The 13,198-nt window shown below is 42.8% G+C and overlaps 1 protein-coding gene across 1 annotated transcript; it reads left to right on the forward strand.

The window, feature by feature from the left end:
* The first annotated feature begins 6,635 nt into the window (after positions 1–6,635).
* On the forward strand, positions 6,636–12,326 carry LOC125003655 (matrin-3-like). Its single transcript, XM_047577670.1, has 7 exons — positions 6,636–6,852; positions 6,956–7,141; positions 7,683–7,869; positions 8,691–8,966; positions 9,664–9,792; positions 10,755–10,876; positions 11,883–12,326. The coding sequence occupies exons 2-7, from the start codon at positions 7,067–7,069 to the stop codon at positions 11,931–11,933; spliced, it is 840 nt and encodes a 279-aa protein (XP_047433626.1). The 5' UTR covers positions 6,636–6,852; positions 6,956–7,066; the 3' UTR covers positions 11,934–12,326.
* Positions 12,327–13,198: the final 872 nt, after the last annotated feature.

Genomic DNA, 13,198 nt, shown 5'->3' on the forward strand with positions numbered 1-13,198 from the left:
CCACGGGTCCTGGGACGTTACACTCTCCTACAAAGACAAACCGATCTTTTATCCAAAATTACCAGGACCATATGTCTGACCCTGGTCTGTATGGGTAGGGATTACTTCAGAGAATGGATTCCCAGTGTTGGTAACATTGTGGATTAATTTAATTATTAATTATTATAATACAAAAATCACAAAGCACACATATTATTCAAAGGTTTTAGTAAAAATAGAACTTTCCAATTGGCAGTTTGGAGACTTAAGGTGAGCCACATTGTGTTAATACGTCATGTTACAGCCCTTGGCATCAATATAAATATCAAAAAACAACCTCTTGACACGCAATAGTGTTTAAATATTGAGATTTGCTACATCGTAACACACAATATAACATTTATAATTCACAACATCTACACTAGTATTTAATGCATTAGCACATTTCCTTAAAACCACACACACTCCCAATGACAACCAATACTACGACCAGCTACACTGAAGCTACACTTCAATGATAAACAACGAACACGCTCACATAAGTGTTGGGCTTATTGTTGACTGTAAACAACAGAACAATTCCCATCTAACCTCAGTGCATGTTGACTACTGCGTCACGACTTAAAGTTCATGGGGCGCGCCAACCCAGGAACATGAATAAAACATAACACATGGACTAATCTATAAAAAATCTCCCAAAATTCCCTTTGGCTTCAAGAAAACAAACCTTACGTCACATTGAGAGATGAAGTATCTCCAGAGCACCATCTACATCTCAAGTTCTTCTGGACCATTGAGACAAAACTCTTAGTATATAATACGCACTTTTTCATAACGTCTTCATGTACGAGTTGACATGATGTGAATGGCTAAAGGAGTAATATATGTTGGATCTCAGATTCACTAACAGTTCACAGCGACAGAACATTTGGTCACTCAGTCCTTTTATTTCACAGCATTTTTGATCAGAAAAGGTTCTTTTGATACACGTTTGGTTTTCAGTGACCAGCTGTGTTTATTCTAAAAGCTTGCTTCTGATTCATGCCACGTCCTCAGGCGTCGTACCTGACAGAGGTGTGAAGCGTCCACATGAGGATTTCAAAAAGCTCGACACCAGCCAGAAGCCACCCTCGTCCACCGTGGGCCATGGCGCCAAACGTGGACCTCTGCAGCCCTTCACGAAAACCTTGAAGAGCACGATGAAGCTCGGAGTCAAGAAAACTCTGACGGCAAGTGACGAGGAGACTGACGGGAGTTATATAGGATGTTTTTATTTTTACTTAAATTCATAAAAAAGCAGATGAAGTCACTTATTTTCTCAACACCAAACAAAAAAGCTGGAGAATTTTCGTACTTGATCAGAGACTAAAATTAAAACCCACTGCTGTTTCTAGGCTGCCAAACCACCTCCACCCAAGAAGAAGAAGAAAGTGGTGACTCCAGCCACTCCCAAGTCAACCTGGGATCGTCTGGTTTATCTGACGGGCATCCCGAAGGACGCCACGGAGCAGGACGTCACCAGCTTGGTTGGGTCCTTTGGCAAGATCAATAACGTGATCGTCATGCCGTCGTCAGAGGACGAGGCCGAGGACAAGGACCAAGGACAAAAGGTGGAGTTTAAATGTAACAAAGTGATTATTGATGTCTTTGTTGTGGAAACCGTCACCGTTCACTCTGAACTTTCCATAAAGTCCATTTGCTCTTTGTACATGTTTCTGTTTAAATGTGTTTTTGTGAATGAGCTGTAACTCTGGTAAAGTCTCATCTGGTGTTACTTCATAATGATGGACTTAGATCGAACTGGTCACATGACGCCCTGCATCGTCTCCGGTGACGGGGAAATGAGACAAAAGTGTTTCCACGGCGATAAACTTTTATATTGATACGTCTGAAAAACCACCTCATGAGAGAGTAGAGATGTTTTAGCTTTAGATATTTGAGAAAAGTTTTTAGAAATGTGCTTTTCTAGGAGGAATGGAAACACAACAAATTACTGCTTCCTTGGCAATCGCTAGTTGCACTAGTATTTTAGTTCCCCAGTCTCTTTTTCTTGTGAATCGATTGCCAATTGTTGCAGATTAAATTGGTTGGACAGGGACTCGGACGCCTATTGCCGTCCCCCGTCCCCCGTCCTACCAGACTTCTCTTCCACCTTCTGTCCAAAACCTGGAGAAAACCTTCAAACACCTACTACTCCCTCCTCCTCCTAGAGGCTCCACTCGTTGGTTAGATCTTAAACCTTGTGCAGTTGTGCCTGTAAAATAACTAAAGGGGGACATTAACTCCACCTGTGTTGCTCCTTATGCCTCTTTGCCTGACTCTGGACCATCCTGAGTGCAGATTAATCTTCTGATCTTTGGTTTTCTCCTTCACCTCCTCGTCCCTGACCCCTGTCACAGTGTAGAAAGAACCCATTGAATGCTTGTGTAGGTCTGTAGGGGGTCATTCGGGGGCTGATTCAGCCGTTGCACATGGATGGTATGAGTTGTCGCAGTTTCCATTTTTCTCCTTGCTCCATGATCTCATGATCTCCGCTGCCCTTCCCTGTTGCAGGCGTCCGTTTGCATGATGAAGGCTGAAGACGCCCAGGCTCTGGCGACCGCCACAAACCTGTCCATCGGAGACCAACACATCACAGCTCTGGTAGCCAAGGTATCTGCATGTAGCATGACCCCTTTAAAACCAGCTGATGCTTCCAAAAACCGCTTCGCTTTGTATCTGAAGAGTCCTTTGTTTTTTTCCTTCGTTTCGTTTTACAGAAACCAAGCCGGCCGTTTTTTGAGAAGATTTCTGAGGAGGTAAACGCCTCCCTGACTGAATAATCCCCCTAACGAGTTTGTTACTGGAGCGTTTCTTTACCGTCCGCCCTTTTTTTTCCCCCACAGATGGGCATGGTGTTGATTACAGGGCTTCCTGAGAGCGGCTGTTCAGAGAGTGACGTCGCTGGTCTGGTCCAGCCCTTTGGTTCTCCCTCTAATATCATCCTAGCAGAACAGATCGGAAAGGTTAGTTCTGCTTATTTTTTATTTCATTCATTGATTAAAACAATTCAGTATAAACACAGACGTTCCCAAATCTGAATGAAAGGGAGCAAAAAGAAGAATAATCTGATATAATCTGTCCCTTTACCACCAAGAATCACTTTACAAAGAACTTGAATTAAGAAGAATAAAATAAAATAAAATAGTATAAACTAACACTGACTGTCATGTTCCCAAGATACAATTCCATCATACAAACAAAACAAAAAAGAAATGTTTCTGTTTCTTTACTACACGATGGGTTTAACGATCAAACTAACATGTTTCATTATATCTCCTGAACACACTGGTTTCATTTTCTTTTAAAGTGTAAATTTTGATTTGGATTCTTCGGTTTCTGTGTCCAGATTGTTCCACAAACTGATTCCTTTCACAGAAACACAACGTTACATAAGTAAAGATCCCAATTTCACACATGTCAGCGTTTCTATTTAAGTCTCGGTGTCTTTAAACCAGTTGAAATCAGTTGCGGTTTTTATTTCCTTCACACCTGGTCCTTTGACTCCCTCTTCTGGGCTAATTGTGATATTACACAAAACCACACGGTGAACAACAGTTGGAGAAGATAACAATATTTTTACGGCTTCTATAACGTGCACAATTTGACGATGTCCAGACAAAATAAAATAAAATTGCACCAGGTTGAATTGTCTGAACGTTGCCTCCTGTAGTGGAAAAACTTTCAAGAGGGAAAAACTCTTAATTTACACATTTTTTAAACTTTGTCCAAAAGTCAGACTGTAGAACCTGGTTCTGTTTTTACTAGAACCTTTGTAGAATATGTGAGCTTCGTGGTATTTTTATAAACTCTTTATAAACTCTAAATTTGTCCTTTAGTTTATTATGAATTAATCTGACGTAGTAACAGCTACGATGCTGCCAACAATAAAAAAAAATAAATTAATAATAAAAAAAATTCATTATTTCATTTAGCATCTTAAAAGCTAAAGTGCTTCACATTCAACATGTTGTATCAAACATGTAAAATACAGATTAACATCAATGCGTCAAGAAATAAAAATAATGAATTAATGATGTTTTGGTGCGTAAACATATATTTATTCAGTTTATTTTGGTGTTAGTTTTCGCTGTCCGTGCCCTTGTGCCCACAATGAAACACTCACGAATCCTTTTTGTGTGTCAGGCTGTGGTGACGGTGCCAAACATGGATGTCGCCCAGGAGATGGTAAAAGTCCACTCCTTCATGCCAGCGAAGATTCACGACACGGACGTGAAAACGACGCTCCTCAAACAGCACGTCGGCTTCCGCTCGCCGGTACGTCTCCGATCCACCTGCAGCTAAACTCCCATAACTCCCTCTGAATGACTAATGCTAAAGCTAATCTTCACACAGGTGGCTCTGTATAACCTTCTGATGGCTGCAGCGGATCCACTAGTGAGTATTAGAAACGTTAGAATAAAAAACAACTCTGGGCTGATCTGTTTAGAGGCGTCTGATAAATGAACGAGCGTCTCTTTCCGTCTCCAAGGAGAGTTCGGCTCCCGCGGTCTGGAGCAGCCTGTTGGTGATTAGGAACGTTCCCGAAACCCCCTCAGGTTCTGCCGAGGTCCTGAAACTGGTGCGGCGCTTTGGGACCGTCATCAAGACCCTGGTGCTCAACGGCGTGGTGAGAGCCGACGTTTCTTCTTTCTTAAACCCAGAGAAGTAAATGCTAGTTCTGATTCAAAGCCGTCCTGATTTTAACAGGGTTTCTGCACAGTCTGAAAAAGTCTCAGCTTAAAAAGTCTTTTATTTGCAGTCTGGCCTCCTCTGATTCCTCAGTAGTGGAGCCCGACCCAGAGATCTCCTGAGCTGAGAGTTGAATGACAACAAAATTTGTTATTTTGAAGGTAATTCTGGCTCCGTGCCTCATACAGGTCTTAAATCTAACCTATAAATAGTCTTAAAAAAAGTCTTAAAAAGTCTCAAATTTCAGTTGTTCAAATGTGCAGAAACCCTGTTTTAAAGATCCAACATCAGTTAGAAAGATTTTATTTTTCTGTCTCAAATTGAAAGATCTGATATCATCATTTTTTCCATACACACCGTTTCCTGCATCGTCTCGTTAGAAATCTTCCGAGGCCGAGGTTCGTCCACATGTTCGGGACGTCCAGAACGAGCTGAAAGACGATTGGATTTAATCTCTCTAACTAGTGACGACATGAGTTTTAAGTAAAATTGTTTCCAAAGTGAAACTCTTGATGTGTTCTATATTAAACTAGTGCCATTTATAAATATACGTTATTATTATCATCAGTATTAAGCTGCTCAAATAATACACAAGTTCATTTATTCATTTTTTTATTTCAAGTATGTGCTGTACAGTACATATAAAAATAAATAAGGAAATAAATGATAGATAGATAAACAAAACAAACTGTTTTCTATTTGGTCAAAGACTTAAAAAGATTCCTGTAAATATAACTAACTTTCTCCGGGTCATTTTAAAAATTCTGTAGAAAAAAAAAAAGGAAAAAAGATGCTTTGTGAATAATCGATCACATTGTGTTTTCTTTTTTGTGTTGTTTCTGTTTTGTCTTGACTTCTTTCTTCATGGAAAAGAGGATTTAAAAATAAATTGTAGGTCGACTGAATTCTGAGAGAAAGTCATTTGCTGTAACTACAGTTTATTTTTTTAATCGTGATCCATACGTTCTGAAGTTAAACTGTTATTTTTGGGAGCCGTCCTGTTAAAAACCCGTTGATCTAGATGAATTTGTATTGATTGAGTCGGGACAAAGACGTTGTCTCTCATGTCCCTCAGGTCATTTGTGAGATGGCGACTGCAGCCATGGCCTTGTCGGTCCTCAAACGCTTCCAGGCGTTTCCGTGCATCATCCAGAACAACGCGCTTTACTTCTCCCGCAAACCGGACCCCAAAGCCTTCACGCAGCCTAAGAAGGTTCCCGCCGGCGTCGATTCATCTCAGGTCAGTAACTTTGATCATTCACAGCCGCTGGACGCAGACGCCGCCGCCGCCGCCGTCTCCACAAACGTCTAAAACAACCTGCTGCGTCGTCTCGTTCGCAGGACGCCGGCGACAAAACGGCGGCTCCAGCCGAAGAGGAGACGACGCACCGAGCCGCCGCCGAGCCGCCCGCGGAGAGGATGGAGGTAGACGAAGGCAAAGACGAGGCCGCTGCTCCCGATTCCGCGGCCGAACCCGCGGCAGAGCCGGCGGGAGACGCGAAGGAGACGTCGGCCGCCGAAGCTGCCGCAGAGACGACGGAAGAGGACAAAGGTGCATCCGCGAACGACGACGCTCCCGCTGGAGACGAGCCTCAAGCGGCCGACGCTGAGCTCCCTAAGGTGAAGCATCACAAACACAACCTGCAGCACCTTAAGACGTGTTCACGTTTATTCATTCTCACGTCGTCTCTTTGCCAGGTCACACAAGCCATGGTCAACACTCTGCTCGACGAGTGCAGGAGAAAAAGCGTCGCCGCGGGAGAGACGCAACCGGAGACGGACGATAAAGCTGCAGAGGAGACGACCAAGAGCCACGAGGACAAGGACAAGGAGGAGGAGGAGGAGGAAGCGAAGAAGCAGGAGAAGGAGAGAAAAGAGAGGGAGGCCAGGAAGGAGAGGGAGAGGAGGCAGAGGAAGGAGCTGGAGAAGGAGGAGAGGGCGAAGAGGGAGAGGGAGCGGCTGGAAAAAGCCCGGAGGGAGAGGAAGGAGGAGGAGAGGAGGCACTGGGAGAGGAGGGAGCGAGAGAGGAGGGAGAGGAGGAGAGGCCACAACGAGGGGGGGAGGTCGTCCTTCAGGTCCGAGGGACACAAGCACGGCTCCTGGAGAGACGAGCGACACCACGTGGAGTCTGAGGCCAGGACGGTGAGAAGAATGAAAAATATCGACCGAAGGAGTAAAAAAAACGGCTTCTCGCTCTTTATTTTATTTTATCTTATCGTCTTCTTTTTACTGTCTCGAAAATCAGGCGACGGAGGAAGAGGACGAGTCTGGAGACTTCCCCTTCAACCTGAGTGACTTTGTGACCGTGGACGAAGTCGGAGAGGTGGCCGACCTCCCGCTGTCTCCCCCCGTTGCCATGGAAACCTCAGAGGGAGGCGAGGAGGCCGCTACCATGACTAACACTACCACCGTCCAACAGGAAACATCTGGGGTAACGTTTGGCTTCTATCTAATCTTATATTTAAAATGTAGAAACAGACACAAATACTTGTGATTTAGAAATCCACACATCAAATCTATCACGACTTTACAGCAAAAAAGAAGAAACATTTTTGGGTTTGGATGTTTTTTATCTTTTATTTTATTTATCTACTTATTTTTTTTGGTGGTAAAACCAGAGAAATCAACTCAAACTGTAAAAACCTGTTGCAGTGACTCTGGTCTTTTACCTTTGATCAGAACGTTGGCTTTTCCAGCGGTGGATGATTGTGAGTCACGTTGTCACATTTTTGTGCTGCGTGAAAGTGTCGACCCAGGATTTCATCTCTTTGTTCAGTCCAACAAATCAAATGTGCTGCTACACGATGGTTGACATGGATGCACATGGGTGAATTAGTCCCCAGTCGGTTAATGCATGTGTGACTGTGATTATAGAGGATTTAGAACGTGGTCGCTCTAAACATGAACGTTATTGATGCTTGATGTGAACGAGGCCCGAGACGCTGAAGTGCGTTTGTGTTTTGTGTTTCCAGGACACACCTGCCGAGGCCGTGACCGCGCTGAAGTCCGACGAGCCGATGTCAGAGTCCGAACACGCGAGCGCTCCATCGCTCGAGGCCTCGGGTCGTTCAGCGGATCCGACGCCGGGTCCACAGACCGGCAGCCAAACACAATCGACCGCACATCAACCAGAAGCAGCTGAAGCCAACGCTGAGCCAGGTACGACACTTCTCTCACAGAAACTTTATTCGTAGGGACGCTCCAAAAACGGCTTGTTTGACAGTATGGGATTAACACAATGTGCCAAATTTTATCATAAATACAACGTGGCAACATTCTCTGCACAAAATAAGACGCCAACACTCGTCTGATTAAATACTTGAGACTGGGCTCCAGGAAAATGGACGGTTATCAGCGCGATACGCTACACGCAACAACTGTGTGGTTTGTTTTTGGTGTCGGTTGTTTCTTCTTTTAGCTGCACCGATGTAGCGTGTCCTTGGATGTGTTGAAGGAAGACGTCTTGTGTCCTCCTCGCATAACCAACGCCATCTGTGGGACACTCTGAGGAAATAATTCCAAACAAGGGACACAGCTTCAGTCAGGCACCAGACGAGCTAGCCCGTTAGCCACGGCTAGCCTGTTAGCCACGGCTAGCCTGTTAGCCACAGCTAGCCTGTTAGCCACAGCTAGCCTGTTAGCCACAGCTACTCAGGGAGTGTGCGGCGCTTCCAGATGATGTCACATGGTCGTATTATAATTGGTTGGACAACAGGAAGAAGCGGAAGAGAAGTTGGCAGTTGTTATCAAAGCAGAGCAACTTAGTGGTTTTTGTTTAGTCCTTTTATATCATTATCATTATTATTATTATTTCATAGTTTAAAGGGTCAAACTTCTTAAATCTTTTCATGCTGCGTTCATGGAGGCTCGTAAATGTTGAAGCCTACATCCTTTGAACATCAGTTTACATGTTGGTGTCAGAGGGCCAGTGTTATGGATCATCCCTGCTTTGTTTTAATCCGTCTTTTGTTCCTCTTCAGACGTTGCTCTGACGGATCCCAGCGACCGGAGCTCAGAGGTGGAACCTCCTCCTGTTCTCCCCCCGGCAGCTTCAGCCGACTCCTCCTCACTGAGCCCGGCGGCAGGTGGAGTTAGTGCAGATACTCGCGAGGACGGGCTCCTTAATAATGTAAATAACGAGAAGGAGAAGGAGGAGAAGGAGAAGGAGGAGGAGGAGGCGACGGATAAACAGGAGCAACAGGAGAAGACGCAGAACCAAGAGAACGCGGAGGTGAAAGAAGTTCCAGTAGAACCAGGTAACTCACATTTCATGCTTTTTCGTTAGTTAATTGACACAGAGCTGTGATTGGTCCTCTTGTGTCTTTCTGGCTGATTCTCCAGTGGCTCAAAAGGAAATTTAATCAGTATCGATCCCGTTTGGTTCCATTTTTAGATTTGATGAAATATTGAAACAGAAGAAGAAATTCTGACACGATGACTGTGAAAGTTTGACGGTGTGTTTTCTGTGTTAGCTGGATATGGTTCAGGTTTTATCTGATACCGGACTGAAAACATAAACTTTGTGCAAGTTGAATAGAATATTAATTTAAATAATATAAATACAACTAAGAAATAAATGAACCAATATAAAATCAAAGTCATAATGTCATAATTATCCTAATAAAATCATTGCTGTGGAGTCTCGCAGGCTCTCGGTGACGCTACATTTCACAATTTCTCCTTGAATAAATCTTGTTGCAGGTTTCCCAAACTTTAGACCAACGTTTGGTCTTGGTCAGCACCAGTGCCATTATGATACCGAGTACCCATCCCTACTGTTAGCTGAGGCTAGCTGGCTACAGTCATGGGTTTAAGTCCAGATCTTATAGAGACAATGGAACAAAAACACCACACCTGGTTGTATGACCTAGTTAGTTAATTAGGGGTTTCTGTCATTTTCTGTGTTTTTAGTCACAACAGGGGCGAATTTAAAGACATGTCTTCCTCTTGCAGAAAAGCCAGAGAAATCTGAAGACAACAGCAGCAACACTGGAGACGAGACGGTGAAGACCGAGTGTAAAGAGGAGGCTCCTACGAGGAAAGACCCGTCTCTGCCTCCGTTTGATCCCAGTAACCCAGTCGGTAAGAAGAGATGAGGCTTTATTTAAACCTGTAGGGAAATAAGAGGGTTTGCACTGATGTCACTTCCTCCTGAGTGTCACAAACACAGTGAAATGTATCAGTAAATACAGAGAGACCAGGAAAAATGTGGATTATCAGATCAAATTAAGACTCAACAATGATCCATACGAACTAGTCTGGGTTTGGAAAAGTGGATTAGTCTCAGTTTCAGTTAGTTTAAGTTCATTTCAGTCATGATAAATGTATCTAAATAAAAGATGCTAACGCTAAGAGCTTTACGATACTGTCGCGTTAAAGGGATGATGAAGAGTGATCACAAATACTCAGTTTATTGTTTTAGTGTTATTTATTATTGGAACTGAAATAGTTACTGTCGGCCACAACTACGACAACACAACAACATGCACAAACATGTCTGACAGCCTCCAGGATGTAAATGAAGTAAGTAAGTAACTTAAGATCTGACTTCATCAATAAATAAATCATAAAGTAATATTATCTGACACTAAATGAACCACTACACCAGGTTTCTGTGTCTGGATTCCAGTTGTTTCTTCTAATGCAGCGAATCATTTACTTCCCTTTTCTTCAGATTTCTGTAAAAATATAAAATATATCTCTGACTGTTTTTCACATCTGTTGGTTCAGTCAATCACACAACAGCTCTTCACTATTTTTTTAAATTAATTTTACAGTTTAGACGCTATTAAAGCCTGTGATTTGAACTAATGCTGCTAATCTCCATGTTCACCTGTAACTCAGTGGCCGTAACCATGGAGACTTCAGCTTCCTGTGACGTCACGTTCACACCCTCTATTAAGGAGCTAAAACACTGTGGATGATGTCGATGTCCGTAGGTTTTAGGTGTTTAGATCGTGAATGTCGTCCTGTGATGGACTTGATGTGAGGTCCAGATGTTCCACACTGATTAAAATAACTCACGCTTGCGTACGTCTCCACAGGTATGGAGTTCTTGGTTCCAAAGACGGGTTTTTTCTGCAAGGTGTGCAGTCGCTTCTTCAGCGGAGCCAAGGAGGCTGAGATCAGCCACTGTAAAACCCTCAAACATTACGGGAACCTGCAGGTAGGCGGCGTCCACGCGCTCCCTCATACGTGTACAGGGTTTTCAAACGGTCACACATCGAGAAGCGAGAAATTTGTTCAGAGTTCTTCACTTGAGTTTCTGGTGAGGTATAAATTACCTGATGACCACGTCCGTCACATCACTCCATTCACGAACAGTATGATCTCTACCCAGGGCAGATTAGTGGAGTAGCTGTGTTTCTGTACCCCTTAGAAATGTGCAAAATCTAAATATCGCAATAAAAACTGATACTGCCCTTAATTGTGCAGAATTTTAAACCTTTAACAAAACATAAACGAACCAGTTAGTAAAAAAAATTCTCCCCTAATACAGTTGTCATGAATAGTGAAATAAACCATTGAGACCAAAACCAAATTTTTGTTCCAGGCTGTAAACACGTTTAATGATGCTGTAAAGTTGGACTGATTAACATGTGGGTCTATGGGGATTTGCAACCCGCCTCTAGTGGCCACTCGATGAACTGCAGTTTTCTGCACTTAACACACAGGCTCAGACCTGAAGGTTGCCACCGTGATGTCGCCATACGAGACTTTACGAGACGTACAGCTCAAAACGCCTTTAACACGTACAAAGACAAATTGGACTTCATCAAAATTTCAGATATATCACTTTTATTTTGCAAGAGTAGACAACGAGGGTGTTAAGTTACAGCTAGACGCCACTAAACCCTACATACTGATCCCTTAAAGATGGATTTCTTTCAGTTTTTAGTTGTGGTCATTATTGTGGTTATTATTATTATTATTATTATTATTATTATTGTTATTATTATTATTATATAGGAAAAAAATAGGCAGCTTCCTAATGTCTGTTTTGTCCGTTTCTACCCGCATCTGTTTTACCAGAGTTTTAAGTCACCAAAGAAAGGTTGATATATTTGGAAAAGCATGAAGGCCCCATATATGTGCACACAGTTGTCAAATAGAGGCTAGAATAAGTCACACATGTCACTCTGATCCACTTTCCTTTGTTTATTCCCGTCTAGAAATACTTGGAGACGACGAAAGCATCGAGTGCCAAGTCCGACTGCAGCTGAATGTGGATTGAAAACTCTTTGGCTCAACCTTTTGTTTTCCCTCTTGTACTGTAGCGTGTCCTCGTATTTCACTAAAAAGGTCCAGATTCTCATACAGCTCTGGACTTATTTCATAATCTGTCTCCAGTCCAAACACGACTACTTGTGTTTTTTCATGTAGAGTCGAGGTGAAAGGAGCGGAGGCCTGTTCTCAGTTAACGGAGCGTTTTTTTCTGAACTATCCGTAGGGTTTGGTTTTGGTTGTTACATACAGAAGAAACGTTCAAATATTTTAGGGAGCTCACATGAATCTGGTCATATGTTGAAAGTGAAGCGTAAATATGTGCGACCTGTATCAGAGTGGATGGATGGAGTCTGTGTAAGACAAAGAAATAAACTCTTTGCTGCCTCTGATGTCACAAGATGTATTTATTTATTTCGCATGCTCACATGTACATGAGATCAATTACATTTAGATCTTAACAATATATCGTATTTAATACACAAGCTTTCATTCTTATCATCTGCCCCCTGGTGGATTCGTCCAGGCTCTGCAGTCAGTAGTTTTTGGCAGCCATTTCCAAAATGGCCGCCTATAAGAGGTTTCCAGTATTTTTGTTAATTTATGAATAACATTAATATTGTTGCTGGTATTTCCATGTGAATGTTTACATTATTGAAGCAACTTATAAACACTTTATACATCATGTTATAGTTAAATCGTGTTGGAAAGCAAAATAAACTGATAATAACAAAACACTGAGACCCAGGACGAGCCCAAATTACTCTTATTTTCCTTAACATGTTTTTTAAAGGGATAGTTAATTAAATGTAAGCAAACTCTAAATTTACTTGCACTAAGATAAATGGGAAACAAATAAATAAATCTAGAGTTAGCTGTTATTTATAGGTTATTATTCTGTTATCTTAGAGGTCCGGCCCCCACGAGATCGATCACACAACCTAGCAACCGTTACCATGTAAACAAGGTCCTTCAAACTGCCTCCGACAAGCTAAGGGGGGAAGCGTGTGTCTGTGGCCCACGTGGCCCACGTGGTAATGAAAGCGTTTGGCTAAGGGCGTCGTGAGGGCGTCGTCATCTTCCCGAAGCTGAAAACACAACAGGATCAAGCAGCTAAATCTTAAGAAAATAAACGGCTCCAAGGTAAGGCTAGTTACAGCTAACTAGCTAGCTAGCGTCGAGCTAGCAAGACGCTCACATAAAGAAAACTGTACATCAAAATGATGGTTTCTTTCGGCGAGTATGGGTAACATTAGAGCCTAAC

Source organism: Mugil cephalus, chromosome 2 (genome assembly GCF_022458985.1).
Source record: "Mugil cephalus isolate CIBA_MC_2020 chromosome 2, CIBA_Mcephalus_1.1, whole genome shotgun sequence".
Taxonomy (NCBI): Eukaryota; Metazoa; Chordata; class Actinopteri; order Mugiliformes; family Mugilidae; genus Mugil; species Mugil cephalus.

Bases quoted from the DNA above. Each gene is read 5' to 3' on its own strand.
- LOC125003655 (XM_047577670.1), top strand. From the start codon at position 7,067: ATGGAAACCTCAGAGGGAGGCGAGGAGGCCGCTACCATGACTAACACT. The intron at 7,142-7,682 runs GTAACGTTTGGC...TTGTGTTTCCAG, and splicing joins TCCAACAGGAAACATCTGGG to GACACACCTGCCGAGGCCGT. The intron at 7,870-8,690 runs GTACGACACTTC...GTTCCTCTTCAG, and splicing joins TGAAGCCAACGCTGAGCCAG to ACGTTGCTCTGACGGATCCC.